General features: G+C 40.5%; 1 protein-coding gene across 2 annotated transcripts in view; it reads right to left on the reverse strand.

The window, feature by feature from the left end:
- The window catches only part of DCAF1 (DDB1 and CUL4 associated factor 1), a 50799-nt gene extending 27969 nt beyond the window's left edge, over positions 1 to 22830 (reverse strand). For both annotated transcript variants that reach the window (XM_026857236.1, XM_026857237.1), the window contains exons 1-13: positions 22709 to 22830; positions 17934 to 18010; positions 17170 to 17243; positions 16075 to 16188; positions 13956 to 14093; positions 12468 to 12971; positions 11154 to 11255; positions 9801 to 9959; positions 7118 to 7297; positions 6125 to 6334; positions 4857 to 5026; positions 2958 to 3082; positions 565 to 1825 (exon numbers count right to left, since the gene is read on the reverse strand). In XM_026857236.1, coding sequence (XP_026713037.1) covers positions 565 to 1825; positions 2958 to 3082; positions 4857 to 5026; positions 6125 to 6334; positions 7118 to 7297; positions 9801 to 9959; positions 11154 to 11255; positions 12468 to 12971; positions 13956 to 14093; positions 16075 to 16188; positions 17170 to 17243; positions 17934 to 18010; positions 22709 to 22818 — 3224 coding nt within the window. In that variant the 5' untranslated portion in view covers positions 22819 to 22830. The remainder of the gene's footprint in view (positions 1 to 564; positions 1826 to 2957; positions 3083 to 4856; positions 5027 to 6124; positions 6335 to 7117; positions 7298 to 9800; positions 9960 to 11153; positions 11256 to 12467; positions 12972 to 13955; positions 14094 to 16074; positions 16189 to 17169; positions 17244 to 17933; positions 18011 to 22708) is intronic.
- Positions 22831 to 27783: the final 4953 nt, after the last annotated feature.

A 27783-nucleotide genomic window follows, 5' to 3' on the forward strand; every position in this document is an offset into this window, starting at 1 on the left:
ATCAGCCAAATAACCTGTCATCACAATTTCCCAAGGTGATACTTGTTTCACTGTGAGGATGCTTTCATCTATGTGTCATCTTTATTTTTATAAACTTTACATCATCTTCCAATTCAACCTCAGCAAAGAAAAGCCATGTAAAAAGGCTAACAACTGGTGGTGCTGCGGAATCAGCTGCAACAGCAATATATGGATTCTGCTGTCCTGCATCTGTCAGACAGCCATCCTCCAGGCTATGCTACACTGTCATTTAAAACTGGCATGACATACTTACCTTCCAAAGGAGAATAAAGAGCCATGAGCTTTATCAGTCAATGTTGCTAATGAATTAACATGAACTGAAAATAAAGTGTGCTTTATGTGCTAAGGGTCAGTACTAAGGACAAGAGAAACAGAACGACTTCTAAAAATGCCTTTCAAGGCTCTCCCACTTGTCACTGTTGAATTAAAACACTTTTCTCTCCGAGTATACTCCACTGCAGGACTGCACAGCCTAAATCCAGGTAAGGCTTTGTGGCACAGGGTACATCCTGAGAGGGATCAAGAGACGCTTTTCTTCCTTACCTGCTAAATATAAGGTGTCTATCAAAGCAGCCACCATCCACCCCTCCATATTTCGGAAAGGCTGCCCTGCGGGTCAGCCGTGAGGTAAAGTTAGTTGGCGCTTGGCGCCTCTGTTTTGGCTCAGGACACTGGTGGGGAGTAAAGAGAGAGAAAGGGGGACAGGTGGCAACAGGGTTCTTGCAGCGGGCGTGCTGCTCCCTAAGGTACTCTGTGATTATACTGTCCAGCGTGGGTGGGGAAGGAAGGTGTCTGTCCAGCTGCTTTTTGATAGCTGGGCTCTGGCTGTAGGCACCATGGTCCGATTTTTGTCGCAACACTCTGATTTTCCTGCCGTTGCAGGGAGACGGCCTCTCCCTGACAAAGCTAATCCTGCCAATCAGAGGAGAGTTGCTGGCATAGGAAGGGCCTGGAAGGGCCAGTGGACCTTGGGATGCAGGCGGCCTTGCCTGAGCATGGACAGAGGTGGCAGTGGAACCTACAGAAGTGTGGCTACTCAAACGGGCTGAGATGCCATTAGCTATGCGAGGAGTGCGAGGCAGGGTCACAGGAGAGGCAGCAGCCGCAACAGGGGTGAAGGCAGATGAATGAGATGCTGCAGTCATGGGCAGGTCAGCCTCCTTAGTAAGGACAGATGCAGTTTCCCCTAGGCCCTTAGAGATGAGATGGTTCCGAATCAGGAGCAGCAGCTCCTTCTCAGGAAACGTGATCCTTGACTGGGCCACCACATCCGCTTTCTGCAACCGAGCCAGAGAGACATCTGTGCCGATCAGCAACGGCTTCCCCGAGACACGCTCTATCAGCTCAGCAGCATATTTGCAGAACTTCACATGCTCGCTGCGCTTGTCCTGAAGCACCGGCTCTTTCATCAGCTGCTGAATTTGACAACTGCTGAAGAGGGGGAGCTTGCTGATAATCTGCCGGACAGTACTGCTGCGCGAGAGCCCCACCAAGGCTTTGCAGGCTAATGCTCGGATCTGATCCGCATCTGTGATCGGCATCTTTATAGACAGCAAGGACAGCAGCACTTTGATGCCATTGTTGGACTGTACCACATTCCACATCTTAGCTAATGTGTGCTCACTGCTCTTGGGGGCCTGAGGCAGCTTTCGCCGAGGAGTTCCAGAGATGAATTTGCCAATACTGGAGATCCGATTATCTGGCCCACATACACAGTTGATGATGATCTGAAGAGCTGATTTCTGAATCTCAGCATCATGGATGAAAAATTCACCTTCAGCAACTCCAAGGATGATACTAATACCTAGTGAGGGAAAGAAATAGTTTCTTTAGTACTCTGAAATTTATCTTATGCAGTTCATCAGACAAGTAAGGGAGCCTTCCAAAAATGAGAAGTAAATAGGTAATTCTCTTCATTCTGGAATTTCTGAAGTTATGCTAACTAATGCAAGATGTATTAATCTACCTTACTGGCAAAATGCTTTCCTACATTGATGCCCCTCCACTTCAGCATCAGCAAGTAGGGAGTCAAACAAACTTTCAGAGAATGTGATCAGGCACGGCCCAGGAATGCACAATCTGAGATACCTTGCAGAGAGAAAGATGCACGGGCATGCCTCTGATCCTTACTGCAGAAAGCAATATTGTATAAATATTGCAATATTGCAGAAATATACAATACTGCAGAAAACAATACTGTATAAATACTAACAAAGTGGAAACAGAAAGGAAGGGGACTGTGTTATGAAGGAAAAAAAATTAATCATATCACAGCTTCCAAAAGGAGTCAGACACAAAGAAAACTTTGGGGGTTTTTTCCCCCCCAGAGGTCCCGTTCCATATCCACTTCAGAAGATCAAAACCTTCACTCAAGAAAGAATCGGTGTTTTTTCTAGAGAAAGGTTTTGTGCAAAGGAAATTGTCTTTTGCCTATATCTAGTACTCTGCCTGCCTTTTATTTTTCTTCTCTTAAAAAGAAAGTCAGCACAGCTAACGCATAAGCCTTAGATGTGATCCACGCACATCTCACTTATTTTCACAGTGAATCTGTAGGTAGCCAGTTAGAGCATAACTCAAACAGCAATAGTCTCCCATATTCTCAAATGCCATATCCCCAGGAGACCTACATTTCTGAGAAGTTGAGGGAACCTAATAGTCCCATTATGAAAGTAGATTTGCCTCCATCTGTATTTAATGAGCTCTTGAAGAGAAGCACAAGTCAAAGACCATGCTTTCAAATTTGTAATCCAACCACAGTGATAATCATGAACCAATTTTAACTAGTCTACTCTCCCATTTATTTGCATCCCTGATGGTAACTCTAAATACATTAATTATTTTAACCCTTGTCTCACTGGAGACAAGAAACAGACAGCTAAAAACCATGTAGCAGAAGACAATGAATAAGTCAGTCATCAGGACCATATTCAGCTTACCCACAGTGGAAACAGTAGATCCAGCTTCATCTAACACATCCACAGGTTCTGCCAGCTGCAACTGGATTTTAGGAACCACAGTCAGGATGGCTAGTACATCCAATGCATACCGTACTGTGTCATTCCTGGAAGACAACAACAGCAGAACTTCCTAGAGGTGTACATGTAGAGCTGTTGCAATAACATAAGATAGTATTTAATCTACTCTACTCCAACAAATAGGAGTAAATCAGTCACATCTGATGTTTTTGATGGTGCCTTTTGCTTTTAGAATATTCCACTCTTAAAGGGCTAGTCTACACAAAAGGCAGTGCTCACATACATACCACTGCTTGCAGTCTGTCAACATTTAGCCCACACTGCCCACAGGCTCCTAAAAGCACTCTAATTTTGTATTCATAAAAATAAGAATGTTAAGTCTTATCCACAAAGGCACTCTAAATTAAGCTTCTAGATCTAATCTAACTCTACATCTTCACTGGGGAATCACTGCTGTCTAAAATACCCTGTCACCAGTCAACTTCTGAAGGAAAGGGAAACTGCTTAGCAGTAAAACAGACAATTGTGACAGGGAAAAAGGCATCAAATTATGCACCAGGGTAAGGGACACAAAGGTGTGTGGAAGATGAAAAGGGCTGTTAAAGGTGAAAAAGCAGAACAATGCAAGAAAAGGGAGGAGAAGGCTTGCAAGCCTTCATGGAAAGGTAGGAGTTAATCCAGGTAGCAATTAGGAAACAGCTGCAGACAGTAAGAAACAAGAGAACAGAAACTACCCGGGAGAGTGCAACCTGAGAGAGGGGAGGGCAGGCAGGGAGGCAGGGGATTGCAGAAGCAAAACAGATTTCAAAGGCTTTTAAGTTAGGCAAGGAGCTCCTGCAGGCAGCAGAAATAAGGAGGAGTGAGTCCTGGTGAAAAGAATGTTGTTGATGACAACTAGGTATAGCAGTGACTCACCAGTGAGCATATCTCTAGAGAGGACTACAATTTCACTCTGGGGAGCAGATGGTCATTAGGATAAAGAGGTTAGAATCTTGCACCCATCCTCCTTTTGAACTGGGGACAGGATCCTAATGGTATTGTGAGCCTGGTGGCAGTTCTCTTTCTTTCATAACAGTAAGGATGCTGCAGATTTTTCCAGGGTAGGGAGGTGGGGGGAAGAGGTGCCACAGAAAGATAACAGAATACCATAGTGCCCCCACAGCTTGTCTGCAGCCAAGACAAGAGAGAAACTTAAAAGTGGCATCATAAGGTGAGCCCCTCTACCAACATGTTGAATTTAACAGCTGGTTGTGTATCATCTAGGGACATGAACCTGAGCAATGCACAGTAACAATCTTCAGTCTTTTTCTTCTCTCAGACACTGTTGCAGTCACACAACACCTTTGCAGAGTTATATCTGCTCAGTAAATTTCAAATACCCACAAATCAATCAAGTGATACACAGTATCCTCAAGTCAGCTAAACCTACTACATCAAAACAGACATTCCACCTGTTTCCAGGATTAACATATGTTTTCATTTCATCCTCTACTTTGAAGGTTCTCTAGCTTTTCTCTAACAAAAAGAGGTAAACACATTTTGAGACAGATAGAAAGCGGCACAGAATTGTGAGTAAACTCTACTATGACACTGATTTCTCAGAAATCAAAGGCCTGTGGCATTTTGGCTCTTCAGAAATCTCATGACATCCCTCTCTCTACCTCGAAATTTTATTTCCCCCTTCCAAGGTGTTAAGTTTCCTCAGCACTACGTAGCCACAGCACAGGCACTAACAGCACTAACCAGTATGTGCCTGTTCTAAATGCTATCAGAGAGGTAGAAAATCTAGAAAGATGATGTCCTGCCCAGAAGTCACACCTTTTACTGCACTAAAATACAGTACTACAGCAAACAGATCACCTTGCATAGTATGTCTTCCAGTTGCACGCTATTGAAATGAGCTGAAGCATGAGTTGGACGCAAGACAATTTGAGAAAAACCTCTGCTGGTTCCCAGTAGAGCTGTGCTGGACCATACTCAATCAGGAACTCCATCATCTCTACAATCTGCTCATGAGTATACGAACAGGCCTGCAGGGAAGCAAGTTAGAACACCACATCAAGCAAATGCAAGAATGCACACCAAGTCCTCCCCTGCCGGGATTTAACTGTTTTATTCCCCAAGTATAAAAGAATACAGTAACTATCACTATAATATACAATAATAATTTTAAGAATAACATACTTTAAGTTTCTTTGCAGTCCTAGAAGCCTTAGGTCAGTTTAAGAAGAAAAATTACATCAAATGAAACTTCTACTTTGTTTTTAAGCTACTAATCTAGTAGTTACTAGACCATCATTCAAAATAAATTTCTGCTATAAAATAAAAAAGGCTGCAAAAAATAATTACAGTTTCTCAGTTCTGACTACAAAACAAAAAAAATGTAAATTCCTAACAAGCTTGCCTTTCAAGAATTTTTATTTTTAAGATTACATAAGAAGGTGACAGCTTATACATATTTCTTTTTTTACTGAAAATAAGTGATTTTTGCAGCATCAAAAAACCCTTTATGTTTTCTTATTTCAGATCTTCTAGAATACCATCATAAATTAAACCAGAAATCACAGGTGAATGCTCCCTCAAAACAAGCAGCCATAAAATTCAGTTTAAACAAACAAACAAAAAAATCACATTGCAGGGAGAAAGTAATTTTAAAAAAATCATGGCCAACACAAGAATCTCGCAGGTTATTCCTAAAAACCATGGTGGTCCAAAAGACATTTCTGTTGTCATTATCAAATCAAACTTATTTCCAAGTTTGTCAACATTATGCACTTTTCTATGCATACCGATTCTGTCCTTTCGAAGATTAAAAGAACAGGAAAACCCACAGGTATCAAAAATAACCTGCCCTTAACTTAAGTTTTTGAAATATGGAAAGGGAATCACAGCAGATGAGCAGGAAACCTTAATGCGATGTAGTTCAGAGGAACCTCAAAGGCTCTTCTGTATTTTTCTATTACTGTCATTCCACAAGGCAGGAAAAAAGTACAAATAAAAAATTCCTATCCCTATAAATAGCACACTGCCTAGTTATTCCACTGGCTTCAAAGGACATCCACATTTTCCTGCAGCTTGGATTTGCTTGAAAAATGCACCACGTTAAAAGCTTGCAACATGCTACTCACCTTGTAGGGGGGCTGCGGATGGACCAGAATGCCACCTTCAGTGCGCTGGAGTGACTGCTTCACCTGTTCAAGTTTGATAGCAAGGTGAGCCTCAAAGTATCTACGCAAAGCCATGCAGGTGTGTTTCCCAGTCTGGCGACTGGCAAAGATCTCATCATCACTCAGGAGGGCTCCTTGGTCTTCCAGGTTTAAGATCTCAAGAGTGCTTATCTTCAGAAAGAGATTGGGTGGAAGAAAAAAAATAAAGTTTCATCAGCTTACCCTTCAGGAAAAGGCACCTATAGTTTTCAGCTGCGCTTGTACCAAACCCAAACAAACTTACTTTGCTATACAGGACATACAAGCACACTCTGAAAGCTGATAAAAGCTGTCCGAACAGAAAAGGCCATCTGAATGGATAAATATTAAGTCTTAAAAGAACCATTCCCCCTCCTTATATTACACAACACAAAGTGTGCTTACACCCTGCAGTGCTAATGTCCCCGAGCTAGGTACAACCCAGGCTATTGGGACTGCAGAGCAATATCATGCAAAGGTACCAGCTTTTGTACATAAACAGTAAAATTTCTCCTAAGACACGGTGGTTACCACAGCACAAACATAGCTGTACCTCTCCTGGAACCAGTCTGGATTTATCTACATCCATAATGGTGCAGAACAATACCACACATGTATGTGGAATGGTAAGAAACATCTGAACTACCACTAAGCTACCACTGTTGGAATATGTAGTGCTTAACCCAGAAGTTGCACCAAAAAGCTCTCAAAATATTAGCAAGTCTCTGGACAATAAACACATTAAGAAGAAAAATAAAAGAGATCCACGTGTATGTTGCTTAGAAAACTCATGTCATCTCTCCATCTCTTGGGAGCTGAGGAGGAAAAAAAAACAAGCAAAACCAAAGAAAGAACAGAACTCTCCACAGTTGCACTGTAAAGGATGCAAAACCTGACACTAAAACCCAGTTCACCACATAAAACTACAAGCCTTACCAGGTTAACCAGACGTCGAAGGCCATCATGCCTGTCAAAGAGCTCCAGGACAGCACGGAAGGAGAAGCAAATGGAGAAGAACATGGTAGCATGGCAGCAGCCCGAGGCATGGGAGCACTCCATTAGCCATAAGGTGTAGTTTACTACATCTGAAAGCACATTGTGGGGGTGCATGCACACCTAGAAAGCAAAAGAACATTCTTGAGAAGGACTTCAAACAGATTGCTAAGGAGAATTCGTCCAAGGAGAATAAGAGTTCTGAGGGGCAAACATGTTACTCCCACAGCTTGACTTGGGACATCAGAGACAGGAAATAAAAAGTCCCATTTCCAGAGCAGTAAAAGAAACCCTTGTGAGACTAATAAAGACTATGATGTGGCAATGGAGGACTAGCAATTGGTCCATTCCCAGACCTAAACAGAATAAATACAGCAGTCAGTGTAGTGTAATTCCAGAGTCCTTCTCCATACCACTTCAAGCTATCCAAAGAATTATAGCTAGAGGCAGAGAAGGAAGGGAAGTTTCCACTAAAGAAACAAAAATTCTTCTCAGTGTAACAGTATCATATGCTAGGTTGAAGTTCTGGCAAACCTTGGTAGCACTGAAGTCTAGGGGAATTGAAAGGATCATCAAATGCAAATCTAAACCATGACCTTCTCTGGAAATACACAACTGAGCTGGTCTTTTTCTTCACTGCCTCTGAGATGTGCAGACCATGTCCTCAGAATTGCACTAGTGCATACATTTGTCAGCTTCCAGTGATGAGGAACCCTCAGAACCCTCTGCCAGGGTCAGCACTGAGAGGAACAGCAGAACACTGTATGCCAGCTGCTATATGCCAGGTCAGCAGATTCGTCCCTTCTCTGCTGGTGTTAGACATACTCAGAGAACACAGCGCTACCAGCTCCAGACTTGCTTCCACCCCAAATCCCAAGGCTTGGCATAGACTAAGTGACAAGGGACTGCTCCTTGAAACTGGCTTCCTCTGAAATCCAAAGACAAGAGGAGTGTACCACAGAAACCTGCTCTACCTAGTACCTGTAGATATTGTGGGTAACATCTGGTAGATGGGACAATGTCACTACAAAACAGCTGCATGGTTTTATCACATGGCCCAAGAATGTCAAGCAGAAGGAATGAAATGCTCATGCAGCACCCTGCCACGGCTTTTGGTTTTCCTTTTAGACTACTATAAGTAGCAAAAGGAATCAGAGGAAAAAAAAAAAAAGGGAAAAAAAAGGAGCATAAAGAGCTTTCTCATTACAAAGTTCAGAGAAACATGAAAGCAGGTCATAATGCAGCCAAGGTCCATCCTTCTGACGTAATGGGCAAAAAGAAGTGGAGGGAACATTATTCCCATTTCACCTTTCTTAAGGGAGATGCAATACAGGATACAGACAGCCCTGATCAACCACGATTACCAAAATGTTTTTGAATTCACTCATAAATGCCTGCAGAACACAAATGCCAGCAGAATCCATACAGATACGGCCTTAAAGAACCATTAGCAGTCCAGCCTCTACATGCTCAGGAGTGTTAAGCATGTTAAATCACAACACACATTCAGACAGCATCAAAAACTAGAAATAAAGTAAGCAAAAATGTACAGTTACAAGTTTAACTGCTTCCATTTTCAGCTGAAAAAACCCCACAGTAGTAGACAATGCCAGGGACAGGCTAGGAATCGAAAGCCATCACTCAGAGCAGAGTTGGAAGGCTTAAGGCTACAACTTTGCAGTTACTTTGAATGAATCTTAAAGCAGGATGGTCCCATATGCCAGTACTAATGCTCACAAGCTGAGAGGTTTTTTTGGTTGTTGGTTTGTTGTTTGGGTTTTTTTTTTGGCATAGTAGCAACTTTAGAATAAATTGTATCAGTTTGTAGGTCTGGCTCAGCATGCACGTGCTGCTGCTAGTACAAAAAAATAAAAAAGGAAATAGAATCGCTGTTTAAAGCAGCTGGAAAATTGAAGCTTAAGGATAGACAGCTGTATCAACCTGTCTGAAGGGATGCTTGCTGGAGGAAGATTACTAAACTGAGAGAAGGATACCTTTTAAGAACTTTTTTTCTATGTTAAAATATGAGGTGAGGAACTTTACCTTTATTATCAGCTGTTTTAACAGTTATAAGCTCAGGCCACAGACAACCCTTAGTGTCATTTAATTTGATGTTCTGAACAAGGCAGACCAAATCTGCATCGGTCTTCTGCACTCTAACATCACCACAGAAGGAATGCTGCTGTCTGGGATCTGACCGAGGCACTGTGTAACACAGAAGCTATCCACACAGGGACTGCACATAGAAGCAGCAACCTCAGGTATAAGAGTCAACTGGAACAGGCGGGAAAGGAAAGACAAATGAGAATGGAGGAGTTTTTACTATTTTTTTTTCTTTGAGGAAAGAGGAAAGAAGAGGATGAAGAGGGTGATGAAAGTATTGAGACAATGACAACAAGACAGAGGTCTTCAGTTAATTCCCTAGGAACAGAAATCCACACCCTTGAAATAAAACACTCAAAACACACCATTATTTATATGCTTCCTATTGCCTCTGCACATACCAGAGCCTTCTATATAAATTTGCTTTTTGGCTTAGGAAAAGTTTATTCACTGTTTGAACATATGTAGAAACACTAAGAAACGATGGGAATCGCTGCAGTTACAGTAGAAGAATGCCTCTTACCCTCTCCATTGCATCTTGATTGTAAGACAAATAATATAAGCACATGGAGACCCCTGTTGCTGCCATGGAAGGACGAGGAATCTCCAGCAACTTTTGCACTCCTCCATGAGCAACAAACTCCGTTGCAAACTTGTTGTGCAGCAGCAATGATGCCAAATGCTAAGAAGGATAAAAGCAGATTAGACTGGAATTCTTCAAACTGTCATCAGTTCCATCCCCCACCCCATAGAAAAACAGATGGCAGAAAAAACAAGCACTCCACGCTTTGTCCACTTATTTCCTCCTCCCATTATATTTAACTGCAGAATGTAGTATTTATCCCAATGACAAAAGCAAAAAAGGCACTATCACTTTGTTTTACACATCTTGCCAAAGAAATACAAGAAAAGCAGAGCAACTCAGAAATTATTCAATAGGCCACCTTAAGTCTTCCTATTCTTTTCATATTAAATCACTTTCTATTATCACTAATAGATATTTAAATTTGCATTCACATTTTGTATATACCATACTGCTGGCAAGAATAATTTTACAAAATGAAGTTTAAAGGCTATTGTTAAAACAGAAGGTTGCAGCTGCACTGAGGTTTACTACACACTACTTTTGTGTATTATCAACACCTTAAGAGTAAACAGTAAGAACCATTGTAAACCCCACTCCACTCCCAACTCAGGTAATCTACACCTTTTGTAGGAACACTGCTCCTTGGAAATAAATTCTCAGACAATGAAAATGAAACTGAAAGATGACACTGGAGGATCAGAGGCAGAGAAGTTACTGTTAAAAAGGGAAAGTATACACAGAAAAATATAGCTTGTACTGCTGCACTGCAGGTTATTTTGTGTGGTTTTGTACCTCAGGGAGGTAACCTTAAAGACTACTCACACAAAACTACTGTATTTCAAACATTAAGCTCAGAGATGTCATGCTGGGAATTCTGGGAGTAAGATGCTTATGCTTCTTAACCCTTACAAATGTCCCTTGAGATGACAGGCAGTGGAACAACTCAGGAATTCCATCTAAGGACAGCAGGAACACAAGCATTTAACAGAAAAAGGAATTTTTATCATCTTCAGATAGGCAAATGGCAGGTCAAATTAATGGTACTTCCTGCACAATTAAGATCTTTTTTATCCCCTCCCCTCTTTCTTTTTATTTTAAATACTCGAGAGTTATATAAACAAAACTGCAATGCATTCAAGTTGCATGAAAGACAAATCCAATCCCAGGGAATGCTGCAAGATACACAGACCTAAAGAAGGTGAGCATTTGCCTTTGACGCATGAGGCACATGTATATTCAATGTTTTTACAATGTTTATGGTACATTTTATGCATTATGAAAGTAATTTACCTTAAGGGCTTCAAAAGTGAGCAGCACATCATTGGTTCGCTTCAAATCGATGTAGTACATCATCAGTTCCCTTGATCCCAGTTGCATAAAGATGGGCAGTAGCTGAGAAAAATAAAATTGGGAGACTAGCTGAATGTTTCATGGGAAATACAAGGTCTGTTTTGGTTTTTACTCTCTCAAACCCCCAGTTTTCCCCTATTAGCAGATACCTGTTATGAGAGGTCAGTGGTAACCAGCTCCATCCATAGGAAGCAATAAAGGTTAACAGACCTCTTGTAATACATCTGCTGACTGCAGCAAGGTGCATGACAGCTGCCACACGGAAATCTTAAGACTCTCCTTCAAGTGCGGCTATGGCATGTCCACACAGATACCACCCTGGCGATAGGTTCCACTTTCCATCTGTGCAAAGACAACTACCCAACAACTGAACAGAAAAAACAGGAGAGCAGGGCAACAAACCAAAACCCTTCGATAATTCTTTGTGTAACCACTTTATAGTATTAATTCCCATTTTTATATCCTATTATTGCTGGCATATGAAGTGATCCAGTCAGCATGCAGCGTATTAGAGAGATAATAGTTTCTTTGGCTCTCAAAGAAGCAAGGCACACACGTGCACACACACAATATGTCACAAAGCAAAACTGTGTTGCTTTGTTCTACTTCACATTAAGCTAAAGCACCTTAAAAAAGGTTAAGAGAGATAAAGGTGGCCTGCAGACCTATACCAACTTGAGTTTTATGGTTAAAAAAAAAGGAAAAAGGAAAAACATTTTGAAAAGTCTGACACTGCCCTACTTTGTCCATGTAAGTAACAACAGCTCTCAAAAGCATCTGCATAACATGGGCACTGCTATTTCTCATCAGAACTACTGCAGAGGTTACACAAACCACTTCATTTAGAATTTAAAGTTCATTATTTCCTCAGACTTTTAATTGCAGAAGTCTGTCACATCCCCCAGAGGAAAAAGGAATAACGTCTGTATTTCAAACAAAGTGACTTGCCCTGTTCATGTAAACAATCACAAAATTTAACAGAAACCAGGAATGAAATTGCTAGTGCCATGCTCCAACTACTAGACCACACACCTGTTAGGTTCAGGTTTGAGTATTACCTACCAAGTAATACTCAAACTATGACTTCATCAGTTTGAAAGTCATCAACAACTCAGAAAAGGTTCCTGATCTCAATCATATCAGGAAACATCAGAGCGATGTAATGATTCTGCCAATTCTTCCCCACAATTCCACTCACAGTTTTGTCAGGAAAATTCAAGCACAGAGTGCTTCCTCCCACCTTCATATGCTCACCTCTTGATACTCCCCTAAGGGAGTCAGGTACTGAAGAATTAGCCTCTGCTCTATGGCAGGAGTCAAAGGGTAAAGTGTATAATTAGTGCCAATCACCCACGGGGACATTTCTGACCAGCTGCTATTGGACAGTTCGACAAACATCCGCTCCGATTCTGAAGCAGAGAAGCCCAGCTTCTGCTTGGCCTTCCGGAAGCCATCTCTTTCATGCTGTTTCCCCGATTTGCTTTTTCTCAGTCCCCCATCATCTAGCTTTGTAGCAGAGTTTACTCTGCTGCTGGTCTTGTGACTTGAATCAAGATGAAAGGAGATATCCATATCACCAGAAACCTCCTCTTGCTCTCCATCTACTGCCATCTCCCCATAATCCATATCCACAGCCTCTTCATCTAGAGGCAGCAGAGGATCTGATGGCACTTTCCGAGGACTGGGACGCTTGTTTTCTTGTTTTGTAGTCATTTCAGTAACCTGTAACTCCCGTAGCCGTCGAAGCACCAAAGCCACCTGTTTCAGAGAAGAAGCACGCATGAGAACACACTTCTTGCTTTGATATGCAACTTACATTGGCCATATTTTTTGTTCTTATCACACAAACAACTCCACAGCAGAAAGCGTCAAGTATGTCGTGGTGTACATTTGCCCAGAAAAACAGTGACTTCAAAGTGAATAAGAAACACCAATCCTTTATGCTACAGCTACTTTCATTCTAAAATGTCAGCACCTACTCTCCTGCATGAGAAGGAAATGGCTTGAAAGCCATCAAGAGCAGATGAGCTATATTAGCATCAACAGAACCATATACCAGCTTGCATCATCCATCCATCATCTCTTCCTGGCCTAGAATAAAGGCAACATTCCCTTTTGAAGCAGCAGCTTTGATAAACTGCAGTTCCACAAAACCTAAGGTCACACTTTCACTTTTAAAGGCCTGAGTTCTGCAAGAATTAGAATGCACCTATGCTTCAACACGCTGTACACTGTCCTGGAAGACAAAGTTGCCTATCCTGCCTTCTTCCAAAAGTCATCTTGATTGCTGATAATCATCATACAGAATCAACACTAAACCAGCAAAAGGTTTGGAAGTGATGTGAATGCAATTTCATATTAAGTTGTCCCCATGTTGATTTACCTTTAATTTTAAAATCCTGTCTGGTACATAAAATCACAACATATGATAGTTACAGATGTAAAGCTTCTGAAAATTTTTCTTTAAGGAAGGTGTAAGTCCCATTAAGAAGTATAGTATTTGCCTTCTTAAGTTTCCATTCGCATTTTTAACACAACTGGTATGACAGAATAATCAGGCCACATGCCCGTCTTAGCAAATGCACGGTCAGGAAAGGATGGAAAGTATGAGCTACTGACTCTTACAGATATTATTACAACCACTGTAAGACCCATATATTAACTCATGAATGTGAGCTCCCCACAAATTAAAACAAAAGGTACCTGCCCTCTAAAAAAGGGAAGCGATCAAGAGATCATTACCAATTGTGAGTTCTCGTCCCTGTAATTTGCAGCAATATCTTGGTTTTCCATAGCTCCTCCTAACAGTCCTGTTGCGTATGTCCTTAGCGGTTGATCAGCCTCTCGTGCCCACTTAAAGAGATTTTCAACTATGCCTTCCTAGAATGAAACAAATAAGAAAAAAATTACATATAACTACTGGAATTGCTAACTTACTAGTCCCAGTTAAAGCATGTTAGTAACTATTCTCCTTATCTCTAGTAAAGACCATGCTAGATTTCCTACCAATCAGGTAATGAATAAAAAATATCTGGAACCAAAAAGAGAAATAAATCTGACATTTTAAACTGCATAAAACTATTCCCAGGCATCAGATACTTGGAATCAGGATTTGCACACTTGCAAAAGCCTTCTGAAGTGGCCAGACAAGCTACTGCCTAAGAAGCAGCAATTAGTCAAAATAAACAAGCCCAAAGGTCCTGTCAGTTTCACAATATAAATCTCCAGCAATTTATCAGATTTCAAAGAAACTATGTTGAACTTACAGCAAGTAGAATGGAATTTGGCTAAATTTCTTACATTTCACTAGATGTTTACTAGGGCTAAATTAAAAGTCACTTAAATAAGCAAGCTATCTGGTGCCACAGGAACTCTTTACACTGATGACTACTCATCAATCAAAACCATTTCCAACATAGTCAGAAATCCATAATGTTTGCAGAAGAGAGAAATGCATGCAAGTATACTCTGTATATATGTAAATAGTAATGTTAAATATGGTTAATATTTTCAATAGAAACAGTATCAGCAGTGCTCAAACACAGCCCGCCAGGCAACTTTTCTTAACAAGGCTGGATTAAGTGTTGATTAAAAATTAAAACATTCAATTAAAGAGACAATGGTTTAAGAATGAAAGATTCAATTTTTTCCTGTAAATCACTACCAGACTTTGAAACATCATACACCACCACATCATTCTTGTGCACACAATTTGAATCATAGGTACCATACACTAAAAGCTCAGTTAAAAGTAATAATGAATAGACATACATTTCAATGAGAACTCTCATCTTACAGATTTTGAAGAGTAGCCTGCCATATATTTAAAGAACACTGCACTATTCTTTAAATGCTCTGATGTCATTAAACCCCCAGCCGAAGCGCTGCGCGGCCTTGGCCGCCAGAGGGAACCCCCCGCCCGGAGCCAGCCTAGAGCTACCGGGGTCGCAGGAGGCAGCCAGTCAACAGCAAGCAAGCCCTGCAGCGCAAAACTTAACTTAAAAAATGAATTTCAATTCACTGAGAGACCTAGTCCCTGAAAAAAAAAGCTATATCCTCCATAAATAGGGAACTATGGATCCGAAAAAATTCAAAGCAAAACAGTCTCAGATTGGACAGATCACAAAGATCTGAAATTAAATTCAATCCTTCACAAAAAGGAGAACATTTTTTTCCTTCTACCACACTTTAGAGTTCATACCCATATTTCCAACACTAAAGAAATTAACTTAGAACTCTTATATAAAGCACTAGCTGATTTCCAAACTTCAGAAAAACATTACTGTCATTTTTACAGATGAGGAAACTGTGGCTCAGGAATGAAATCGACTTTCTCCTTCCTCACTTTCAACTCTCTGAAAACTGCGCTTGCCAATACACAGAAGTCTGATTCAGCTGCCCATCACAGTTCCAGATAATCCCCACAAAGCACGTGGATTTTAGACTGCTTAGTTCAAGTATGACTTGCTTATCACTTGGCTCTATTAATGCTATCGCTTTGCTGTAGCTGGGGATTACTGGGCAAGACTCCTACAGCAAGTCTTCAGGTTCTACACAGCCTGCTCTATTGACAGGCCTATAAAGTAACAATTCAAATTATAATATTTCCCAAAACATTACATAAAGTTCCGGCTCCTCGGTTTGAATCAGACCTGTTACACTTAAAAGCTGTGAAATACCCAAGATTTGATCAGTCCAATGAGCCAAGATCAAAGAAGCCCAAAACCGTTAGTAAGAATGAATAGATTGTCTCTCAGAGACAGGATTTCAATGTGGCTCTTTACTGTTTTCGCCTATGGGAAGAACTGTTGGAGTACATAACACAGCAAGCTTAAAAACCAAGCCTTAGTACAGATGATACCTTTTCCTGAAAGACAACAGCTGTCTCCAGTCCCGGCATGATATCCAGAAGAAGTCGGCAGGCAGCAGTGTTTAATGGAGGTTCTCTGCTTGTCATCACATAAGCATTCACTAGCTAGAGAAGACCAGGAACAGCATTTGTTTGAAATTCAACTCTGACAAAAACTAGTGCAGTGAAAGCCTTACAACTCCCACAACAGCAAAATGATAAAGTAAGAAATGTCAGTACGTAAGCTCTGGGTCTCATGATGACTAGCCTTTAACTGGCTCCCTCCACTGCCTCCAAAGTTGAAATTACTTGTCAGAGAAACAGCATTCCCCTCTGATCTGCTGTTCACTGACCAAATGCCTATCTTGAACTGATTTGTAAAGACAAATGCCTAAAAAAAAAATGCAGTTTAGTAACAGTGTAAACATGAAAAGGTAATAACTAAAAAAACCACAAACCTATAAAAAATTGCACATTTTTAATGGCATCTATGTTTGCTTGTTGCTGTTTAAGACAGAAAGCTACATGTAAGCAATCTGTCAGAATCCTTATAGCAATGTGTACTGACACAGGTGCTTGCTGGGAAGTAAGGGTAACAAAAATTCCAGCTATTAACTCACATTCGACTACAGCAACTCAAGAAGAAAGCCAGATTTGCCTCCTAATTCTCTGCCTGAGTCTTCTAGAGCTGACATACCTGTCTGCTCCTACAGGCAGTCCAGCATTTGCAAGCATTCAGAGACAAGGCACTGGAATTAGTGGTACTAATTTCCATTACAGAAATTAAAGAAAATGTAGCTCCTCTAATACAAGTTTAAAAGCATAATTAAAGGGACTGATAAACCTTGAGAAGTACTAATTCAGTGGTTGCTACACATATTCCAGCAATCCCAAACAGCTCATGAACTCCCCTTTCCTTGAGTCACTTTAACAGTGGCAAATGAGTTGCACTTAAACCCATTCTAAAAACCACTGCTATGGAAGAGATAGACCCAACACCAGTGAAACAAATATTAAACAAGTACTGAGGTCAACCAGCACAGAGTAAACAAAAACCACAAGAAAGTGCCAGGAAATTGGAAGATACAGTTCCCAGAGCAAACCTACCGCATTCATGAAATCGTCATTCTTGAAAAGTATCCTCAGTAAGTGACCAAGCATGCACTCTGGGTCTGCTCGACCTGTGGGAGAAACAGGAAAAGACATTTACCTACCTACCTCAAGATGTCAAGATTAATACTGAACTGCTATCTTCAATTGATTGTGGAGTACATTAGTTAGCAGGACCTTTCTCAGAATGAAAACTACAAAATAAATCATGTGAATTATTCATTGATTTAACATTTTTTCTAGCAGGCATTACCTCCCTTGAATGCCTACTAGTCAAAACACAAGGCATTTTAGAGGTCCAATAGTATTGAACCATCATCTTTGTAGACAGTGAAGACGTAGATGCCAGTCAAACTGCTCCAGTAACCCGGAAATGTCATCTCCAAAAAAAAAAAAAAAAAAAAAAAGGTAAAGCACAGCACTGACTCAACAGCAAATTCAAGATCATCTGAGACAGTCTTCTCTGTCCACCTAACACCTACTACCTCACATTAACTACAACTTGTTAACATGACCACACCCTGATGTCATAAATCAACCTGTGAAACACTCTTCCCAAACTCTACCCAGGGCCTCAAAATCTTGCATCAAAACTGCCAGATATCAGCACCAGAGAGCACAATTACCCAGTGCAGAAGCGGTATCAGACCTTGATCAGCAGTGAGCACGCTCAGGCTAAAAATTGTTTACTCTTAAATATGAATTACCAGGTATCCATTGTGACAGAGTTGGTGCTGCCAAAACCATTCAGGACATCTTACCTGGGTGTCGGTCATCAAACGGGTCTGGATCCCCTTTGCGATACTCTTCAGTCTCCTTCTCAATCAGCTCGGACATTCTGCAGAAGGAACAACATCAGATGAGTAGAATGCACATTTGGTCTTCTCTTAGTGCAGAGCTCCTCATAACAGCCTATCTGTCAAAGTACTATAAAACCACTCATCAACTTTCACTTGAACAGTATGCAGTGCCACCAAAGGATTTCAGACTGCTCACAACAGAGGGCTGAGAAAAGAGACTCGCCTCTAATACCTCACCCCGCCCACACTGTGCTCCATAACATGCTGAATCAATATCAACATCCCAGTGATGCACAAGCATGACACTTGGGAGGAGTCAACATCTTTTATTTACTCATGTTAGAGTCCTGGTGATGTTCTACAGCACACACCATAGAGAAATAAATAAAGGACTTCAGTAGCACTTCTCACCTTCACATAGTATTTCTTTTGCAGTAGAGTAAGTCCTGAACACATGCCTTAGTCATCCCACCTATTCAGCACAGGAAGCTGCTCAAACTGCCTACACAATTTTTTGATAATTTTTGCATATTAAATTTTAATAATATTGTGTAATAAAAGGATTTAATATTTAATAAAATGCTGTGTAATCTCTGTTCAGTTTATCCTTTTAACTCCAAAGTTTAACTTTTTAGCATGTGTCAGCGCAACGGAGAAGACAAGGAGAAACTCAGCCAGCTCCCTATTCATAGACCATCAAAATACATTAAATGCTCCTCCATATCTGAAAAAAAGAAGGCTGTTTAGAAGCTATGCCTTCTCCTAAACTGAGAAGCAGCCTCAGCAGACACAAGTAATCCTATGCTCCAATTCACTTAGAATGAGTAGTAAGGGAATTAATTATTATTTTTATTTAAACAAAATCAAGAGGGAGATTATCTCATGGTCAAGCAATAAATAATTCCATAATCATCCACGGTCTTTCTCCATGAGGTGTTACAGCAGAAATATATGCAGTTTGAGGTAAAATAAAGAGCGGTATTAAAAAAAAATAGTAAATTAAATCTTATTTCCTTGGTATAAAACCTCATTCCCTCCCCTCTACTGAGGTCAAGAGTGCAGTGCAGAATCTTTGTGCAGCACAGCATTTTAAAATAAAGTCTTAATACTTCATGGTAGCGATCTAGGCAGAGGTTATTATAGGAGAGGGAAAACTGCTGGAAGGCTGCAGTAATCCCTGGAAAAATATTTGTCTTTCGCAGAGGATTTCCCTTACAGAATGCCACTAACTTCTACTCCATTCCTGTTACTTTCCAGAAAATATCCTGTGGTCCCAGAGACAATTAGAGGCAAAAATGTACTCAGTCCTGCCTCTGTGAACTACGCTGACTTGCCAGTATGACAGAGGATCATGTTATGAAGCCTGCCCAGATTGCAGGAACAGCAAATTAGCTAATCAGAAATGAGCAGAGAACTTTCCTGCTTGTCTCTGATCTGACAATTATCTTTCAGCAAACTGTTTATCCTGTGGGGTTCTAATATTTACTTTTAGTAAGCCTGAATGTGAAGAGATGCAAATTGTGTCCCTTGCTAACAGGTGGCACAGCTTGAGTTCTCATGAATTTCTGGCACAAGCGAGTTCCTTAAATACTTCACTGCCAGCTCCTCTTTTTTTCCCTGAGAACTAATAGCTTGAGGGGTGCCTTCTGACAGACAACTGGGACACATGGGGAGTTGAGAGGCTGCACCCTAGACTTGTCATGTCTTTTTAGGTGATAATCAGCGTTTTGATCATGTGCCAGAAAGGACAGACAAGCAGTACAGAAAATGAGCATAACATTCTCATCAGTCCACCCCGTTTAGGTAGGCCGCCAAACAGCATGCCCACTGAAGCTGCCGAGTGGTTTCAGGGCAACAACATTATCACAGCCTAGATGAAACAGGCATGTGAATCAGCGATTACGGGGGGGTTTGAGACAATTAGTCACAACTGTTTGACCAAAATAAAAAAAGCACTGCCTCTTTAAAACTGACTTTCAACAAGAAAAAAAATATCAAGCTTGCTTACAATACCCTTCTTTTAATTAATACATACAAAGGTGGTTGTGAAGTGACTTGGATGAATCTATCTAGATCAACAGCTTTGTCAGTTCTCAGTTGAAACCACAGGAGAGTCAAATAACTAACAAAGCTCATTCCTGCCTCGTAACACAGGCATGTGGTACACAGGGCTTTAACAAAAACCAATTCACAGAAACACTGAACTTCTATTCAGGTTTCAGGATTTCCTTCATTCACTTGGCATTATATTGGGTCTCTAGCCACTTCAGAGTCTGCAGACAAGATCTAGGTTTTACATGGGGGGAGGGGTTCTTACCCCTCACTTCTAATTTTTTTTTCTCTTTACAACCGTCTTTGCAATCATCTATGGAAAGTTAGTCAGACATCACCTTCACTTGCCACAAACTGAGCTCACCTTGGGGGTGGGAAAAGAAGGAGCAGTGGTATACATAAAAGTATGTCAATTCTACAAGACCCCCAGTGATCTAGATGGCATAATATAAAGCCACCCTATTATTGCTCTATGCCATCACCTGGCATTAATGACCAATAAGCCTTTACAACAGCATAAGATGCTCTAGGATCCTGTACCACAACATGCTCAGTTTGTGGAGAATGAAGTATAGTGTTAAGCTGCTGAATTACTCCCTTTACAAAAGAGGCTCTTGGGATGTAATGAAGGACCTGACTTCCAGGATTGGCCAGAATGACTGAACATCACTTGCATCCAGACTATGAACTAATGCTCTTGCAGGATCTTTTCAATTTACAGTATTTTTGGAAACCATATATATTAAATATCTGTTGTTGTTGACACACTTTCCAAGCAATTTCTTCAATTCAATACCTTCAGACACTCCAGAGTTCATAAATCCAGAAAACCAGCTTATTTGGAAGTGATGATCCAGCTGTGGCCCATAAGCCATACTGTTACTGATCTTGTCCTATTACTGTTGAAACACTCACTACTGCACTCTCACATACGCTGCCTCGGCATCACATTTAACGGACCCCCATCCACACAGGAAACTTTTCTTCCACTTAGCTCAGAAGGTGGAAGGAAGTAGAAAAATGTCACTCACCAGCAAGCATGACCACAGCTTCCTCTGCCTTAAGGCTAAAACAACATGCAAAGGCATTACTCTGCCTCAGGACATCAACTAACACAAGCTCCAGTTGGTGAGGATTCCTAGCATCTCTTCCAGCAAATTTTTTTAAACCTATGCTGTATCTAAAAACTCTCTACTCTAAACCAACATATGCCTTTCATTGACACCTGGAACACTGTAAATCTAACTTTTGCCAGAGCCAGTGAATTCCCTTGATATCTACCTTAAATATACCTGTATTATCTCCACTAAAGCCAAAATACCCAAGCTTTTACCATCCATAACCACTCTGACTTTTAGAGAAACAAAGGAAAGTTATCAAACTTGTCTGGGCATAAGTAATGAAGGGAACTCAAGGAGCTGAGGGGGAGCAAGAAGTGCCAGACTGCTATAAACACAAGAAAATATGTGTTTAATTCAAATGTCTTTAGATTTCTTAGAATATAGTAAATTTCTACTGTTTATGCCTTCAAGAAAAAGCCATGAAATAGCACATATGTTTCCTTTAAGACACAAATCACACAACATACAAAGATACGCCAAAACACATCTCTTTCAAGAGACCTACTCATTGTCGAGTGTTTAGGATCAGCTTTCTGCTGCTCATCTCCTGCTGCTATTTTTAAAACGTATTAAGAACAGCAAAAAAGTTGTACCCACTAGGTGAGGCATTGGCACAGCTCTGTGCCAAGAAGCTCCACCAGATTCTTGTTACTTCCACCCAGTGCAAGCTCAGAATCTGTGCGCTGACTTGTCTAAGCAAGCAACATAGAGCAGTGCAGTACAGAAGCCTGGACTGCTCTTAATGTACAAGGGCAGTTGAGTCCTCCTGCATGTGCTAGGCAGGCTACAGATGTGCCAGCAGAGGTGCAAGATGGAATTGAGTAGAATTTCTGTGAATTTCTTGTTAAAGCAAAAGTAATATCAGTTTATCTGAGAGAGGCCTGGCTTGGGAAACCACAAATGCAATTGATAATTCAAATATTTCTCTTGTAACAGAAGAAGTCTTATAATTAATGGTGTTACTAGTCCCTACACATCTCTTAAAAGTAATTTATTGGTCCAGGGAATACTTTCCTTACACATATGGTACAATGTCAGTCAATCAACATCCAGTTTAAAAAAAAAAATTAATCAAGTTTTTAAATTTTGCTTTAAATATTCCCTGTGATTGTCAATAAAATCTTCTCAATATAATCCCTTTGATTCATCCAAAGAGTTGCTCTTATCCTTTCATTTAATGTGACTAATGTTACTACAGTCACAAACTCCACACCACCACTCTGATGGAACAACATTCTCATAGCTTTTGATCTTGATCGAGGTTTTACAAGCTTCAGGTGAAGATACCAAAGTTATTTCAACTATTTAATTATTTCCCTGACTTCTATTATTTCAGATAATTAAATTCATGTTTTAGAGACAGTCTGTGTAAGATCTTTGAAATATATACTTCTTACCAAGAACTGTATTTAAATATCACACTTATAGTTCAACTTCCAGACCAAGAAAATTAATTACCAACAGGTAATCAGGTATGTAAAAATCTCAAGCAAAAGCTTGGTAAAAGCTGCTGTCAAGGTACTTCAGACGGTCAGATTTAGGAATTTATTTAATTGATCTTACCTGGTGAGAATAGGGACCATGTCTTGCCCGCTGCCATGTTCTTTCTCCCATTGCTCAAGCAAAGCAGTGAGCTCAGCCTTGGAGTCCACATGCCCAGATCCTGAAGTCATGGCTTAGCCTAAGGCAGAGGTAACAAAAAAGAAAAAAAAAGGGGTGGGTGTGTGTGTCAGAAAAATGAGCAAGAAATCCCACACAGTTTTGCTGTAGTAATTGAAATAATCTAAATCAAAGATTACAAATCATTTGGAAGAGGCAAGTAAATACTCAGCAACAAGGAAGCAGAAAGAAGAGAGAAAAGTAAGTGAGAATACTGCTGAACCTCACTTTCCAAGTTAAAAGTTTCTTTTTGGTCTTTTGCCTGAAGAATAAAGAACATGCGCACACTTGGAACACAAGTCTTAACTGGTGTATGACTGCCCTGACCATGATGGGAAGTATGCACACCTAACCACAAGCGTGTTCAGTACTGTAGCTTTTCAAAACCCTACCCGAGTTCCATGAGCAGACAAGAGTTAGTCCTATGCTGTTGCTCAGGGATTTACTCAGGAAACAACAAAGCTAGGGCAGAAGATTATGATCAGTATCATTATTCCAGTTTAACACCTTCCAGACAGCAGTGAAAGTGCCAAGAATCGTATTAGCTTCACACTGCCAAGGAGGCAGAAGGCAGCAGCATTGAGCAGCTGCAGGCAGTGGAAAGAGCACCACAAGAGCGGTACTTGGGAAACAGAGCAGGTCGCACATCACTACTTGTTCAAGGTTTCCAAGAAGTCAGTGGCTCTAGTAAGAAGGAAGAATGATCACAGGAGGGAGCACTGGAGCAATTAATTCAAGTTTATCAGCCTTTACTTGCAAGACAGCAGCTAACAGATTTATCTTCCCATCCTCAAAAGTGAGATCCCCCTGCAGTACTGAGTGATTTAATGCAGGGAACGATCACTCCAGATTCTGCTTAAGCTCTAAATTTTCAAGTGTCAATTCTTGTCAGCCTGATAAAAATCTACTGGAAATATTAACAGACTAAGCTAGAAAAAAATCTGTCCAAAACACTGCCATGCTCTTAGTTTCCAATCTGACAGACTGATTGCTGTGAAGAGTTGTAACTTCCGGAGGAAAGCAATCCCAATTTGTAAATTGACCTTGTATTGGATATGCATGTAGGACTCAAAGCAAAAGAAATTCCTTCATGCCCCCAAATGACAAAAATTTCCAGCATGTCATTAGCCATAACGTGGCAAATATCCATCTGCCATGAGATTAAACACCCATTTGTCATAACTGACCCAGAGAAGGACCACCCAAAGCAATGTTAAGTATAGGTATGCTTAAGACAGCAACATCAGCTCCTGAAATACTTAATCAAGAATCAGTCAAATGACAGACTATAAAGGGAGTCATAGGTCAGCACAGATTACATAAGCATTTATAGCACAAATTCATTCTGAAATACCTCTAATTGGTTTAAAGCCTTTTCTCACTGAGGGAATGGATGAACAATCCTACAGCTCTATCTCCTGTTTCATAGTTGCTTTTGAACTTAATGTACTGTGACTGGTTAGTTAAGCGGGCGACAAGAAGTGAAGATCACCTGGCTATGATGGAACTGGCAGAATCCACACAAAAATTATAACCCAAAGACTACAGAAAAATAAACCTGTGACTACAAGACACCCAGTGTGAAGAACATCATTTTGGTAAGTACTATACGAAGTGAGCATATGCTAACAAAAAAACTACTTAAGCATAAAGATGATGTTTTCTAAATAACAAGTAATTACGATTTTATCTAGAGCATTCATTATTCATTTATCACGGAACTAGACCGGCAAACGATGCAAATGTACAAATCGTTCTGGAAAATAACGCTACCTAAATGCAGGCAACAAAACATAATGAGATTGTACACACCCCCCCGAAACACCTTTGAAAAGAAAAACTACTCCAAGCACATAAAGATCCATTCCCTTCTTCATTAAGTGAATAACACTTGCCAGCAGCACTTCTGAGCTTTTAAATATCACAGATAAACATTCAGACAAATCTACTCCGAGCCTCAGAATGCAAGCACAGTAACAGCATCTGCATTCAACCATTTCAGACATCTCCCCCTTCATTCTATACCCAAGGGATACAGAAAAAAAGAGCCTGTAAAGGCTCTCCTGCAATCTGAAGAATAGTTTGCTTCCCCTAACACCCCTTCATTATTCCAGCTAGAAAATAAGAAAGGTCTAGCAATACCTGCAACAGTTCAAAACAGTTAGGAAGACCAGAGGAACTGCTCACACAGCCCTCTGGGACACCCAGTGCTATACGACAACCAAGTAAAAATAAAAAATCCCAGTTGTCCCTAAAACCTGCAGTATTCCCTCACTTAAAGTACATGATGGGTCTAAATAACTGGCTCTGACAGAACTATCTTCCTGTAAAAAATTTAAAACATAAAAGCACCACCCTTTCTATAGGTACACAGCAATGAATGAAAATGCCTCACTAAAGCATCTCATCTATTCCAAAGGTTTATCCCTCCCAACTTATTCAAATAAATTTTACTATTATAGACAGAACTGCAAAGAAACGCAACAAGAACTACTCAGAAGCATCTACTTCCACAGTTCTCATATTAATGCACGTTAACAGTAAAATACATACAGATGGAATATTATAGCAGGTGAATGACTTTTTAAATAATAGAACCAAAGCAATTCCTACTGAGCTCACTTTTTCCAAGAATTCAATCTTAAATCAACGTGAAGAATTCTGCAGAATGGACAAGATCATAAACAGTATGAACTAAACTAACTGCCAGAAATATACCCAGCCTGTTGGAGAGGGAGGCCTGCAAGAGCAACTATGACTTTCATTGTTTCCCTTGGACAAGCTGGCGAACAAATTCAATCTTAAATCACTCTTCCAGGAACTAACAGAACAGGGAGTGGGTATCTCATTGTGGATTTAAATTGACAGGCATTTTTAATTTTTTAATAAGTTTTGAAAGTCATGGTCTACCACAGATTTCAATTAGAATATCTAATAAGCTAAGGAATGGATTTATTTTTTTTTTCCCAAACACCACTGTTGTCAAAATATCACACTTAGAATCAATAAAACTGATATTAACAAAACATAAAGCACTTAAAGGACTTGACTTTGAAAGACAAATATTTACAACCTTAACTATCACTGTGAAAACTCCACCAAAAATCCATGTGTGTTTCAGCACACAGTGGTGCACACAGTACTGCTTTAATATTAAATACTACTTAGTATTCCAATATCACAGCAAAGGTTTTGTAAGCATTTGACTCTTCTAAACTCAAGATATAAAAGTTTGAGAGAAAAGGGAAACCCAAAGAAGTATTCAGACACAGAGACCTGGAAGTACTCACATGTTTCTGAAATCTCAGACACCTTAGTGCTTGAGTCACCTTTGTCAGACACCTCTGAACAAAGAAATACAAGTCCCACTAACCTCCAACTGCAAACCTTAATAAGAACACAGTATCATTCAAGTAGTTCAGTTTCACCCTTTTGTTCCTCGAGGTATTTGAGCGTCACACTGACTGCAACACTACTACAGGTCATTCACTTATTGATTTTGTGTTGTGTTTACAAAAAGGGTTATGAGGTTCTGAACACACTCACCTCAATACAGATACACATTTTAAAGTATGAAACCTCTTTGGTGAAAATAAATCTATCTGCAAAAATCCAAACCCCAACAATTTGGTCACTTGTGAAACAAGCACAAAATCCATACTTTAGCAATTTAAATGGAAAATGAAAGAGCCACATAACAAAAATCACACCTTAGGGAAAAAAAATAATTTAATCAACTTCATAGGAAGCCTGCACATTGAAATTCCTATGTGGACAAAAATTATGAGAGGATTGGTACATCCACATGTATAGGTCCAACTCCAATTCTAACTGTACTTTGACATAGCTCAAATAATCAAGTTTCATATAGTTGCTAAACATGATTCTAAGCATGGCTGAGGACACAATGTTGATGAGAAATCTAATGTAATAATATAGCACCTTAAGGGAAAATTAAGAACTCTGAGTTGAAATCTAGTTGGACATAGAGCAAGCTGAGCAGTAAATCTGTACGTTTTTCCATATTTATCTTTTAACACAAAGAATTCCTTAATTTTTTTGAAAAATATCTCCCTCCCATCATAATTGTTCTTCAAATGGATGAGATACCAGACAACTATTTGCCTAAACCTGTTGAGTCTGAAATCACCATGACAAAGTTAATGCTGAAGCATAATGAACTGTCAACACTGAAGTTCACTTGTGAAAGAAAACATGCCACAAACTTACAAAATCTTCACAGTCTACAGAGAATAAAATCGTGTTTTGGTATCATACATAAGTGAAGCTCTGAGGGAAGTCCTCGTTTGTTCGACTTTTGTCCTCATTTGTTTCACTTTAACCCCTAACAGATCGCCAACTGGGCTGTTACTACGAAACATATTCCTAATGTTGCTTTAAATATTTGTTTAAAAATTCATTATTTTTTACAGTTAAAATATTTTTAAGGTCAGGGAAAACCACAAAGTTATTTAGTTTCCTGGAATTTCTGCTTTTAGAAAACAAACCTGGATTTATGTGCTGATCTGCCAAGACAAGCATAAAAAACAGGAACAAACTTCTGTTGTCTACAAAGGAAAGTAAAAAAACCCCACAACGCTCCGTTTCAACATAAATTCCTCTTTACGCGGCTAGAAAGAACAACAAGAGGAGCCCAGCTCCCCGGAGAAGCGCCGCGACTCGTCGAGCAAGAGAAGCGTGTGGCTAATGACAGCTCTCGCAGGGTCTAACACGGCAGGACCACGACGCCAGCAGGCAGGCGCTCGCCGCCGTGCGCCTTGCAGGAGTAGACTGCTCGCCGGGACACAACCGGAAGAACCACCGGCGCTGCCCGTTGAACCGAAGGTTTAACGGTTAGCAAAGGGGGGGTGGGGGAACCCGCCAGAGAGCCACCCCGCCCCCTTCCCGAGCAGGCCCGGCGAAGCGGCGCCTCCGCAGGCCCCGGCGCAGGAGGAAGAGCCCCGCCGGAGGGGGCGGGC

This window comes from Athene cunicularia (assembly GCF_003259725.1).
Source record: "Athene cunicularia isolate RWA chromosome 12 unlocalized genomic scaffold, athCun1 chr12_part1, whole genome shotgun sequence".
NCBI classification, from domain to species: Eukaryota; Metazoa; Chordata; class Aves; order Strigiformes; family Strigidae; genus Athene; species Athene cunicularia.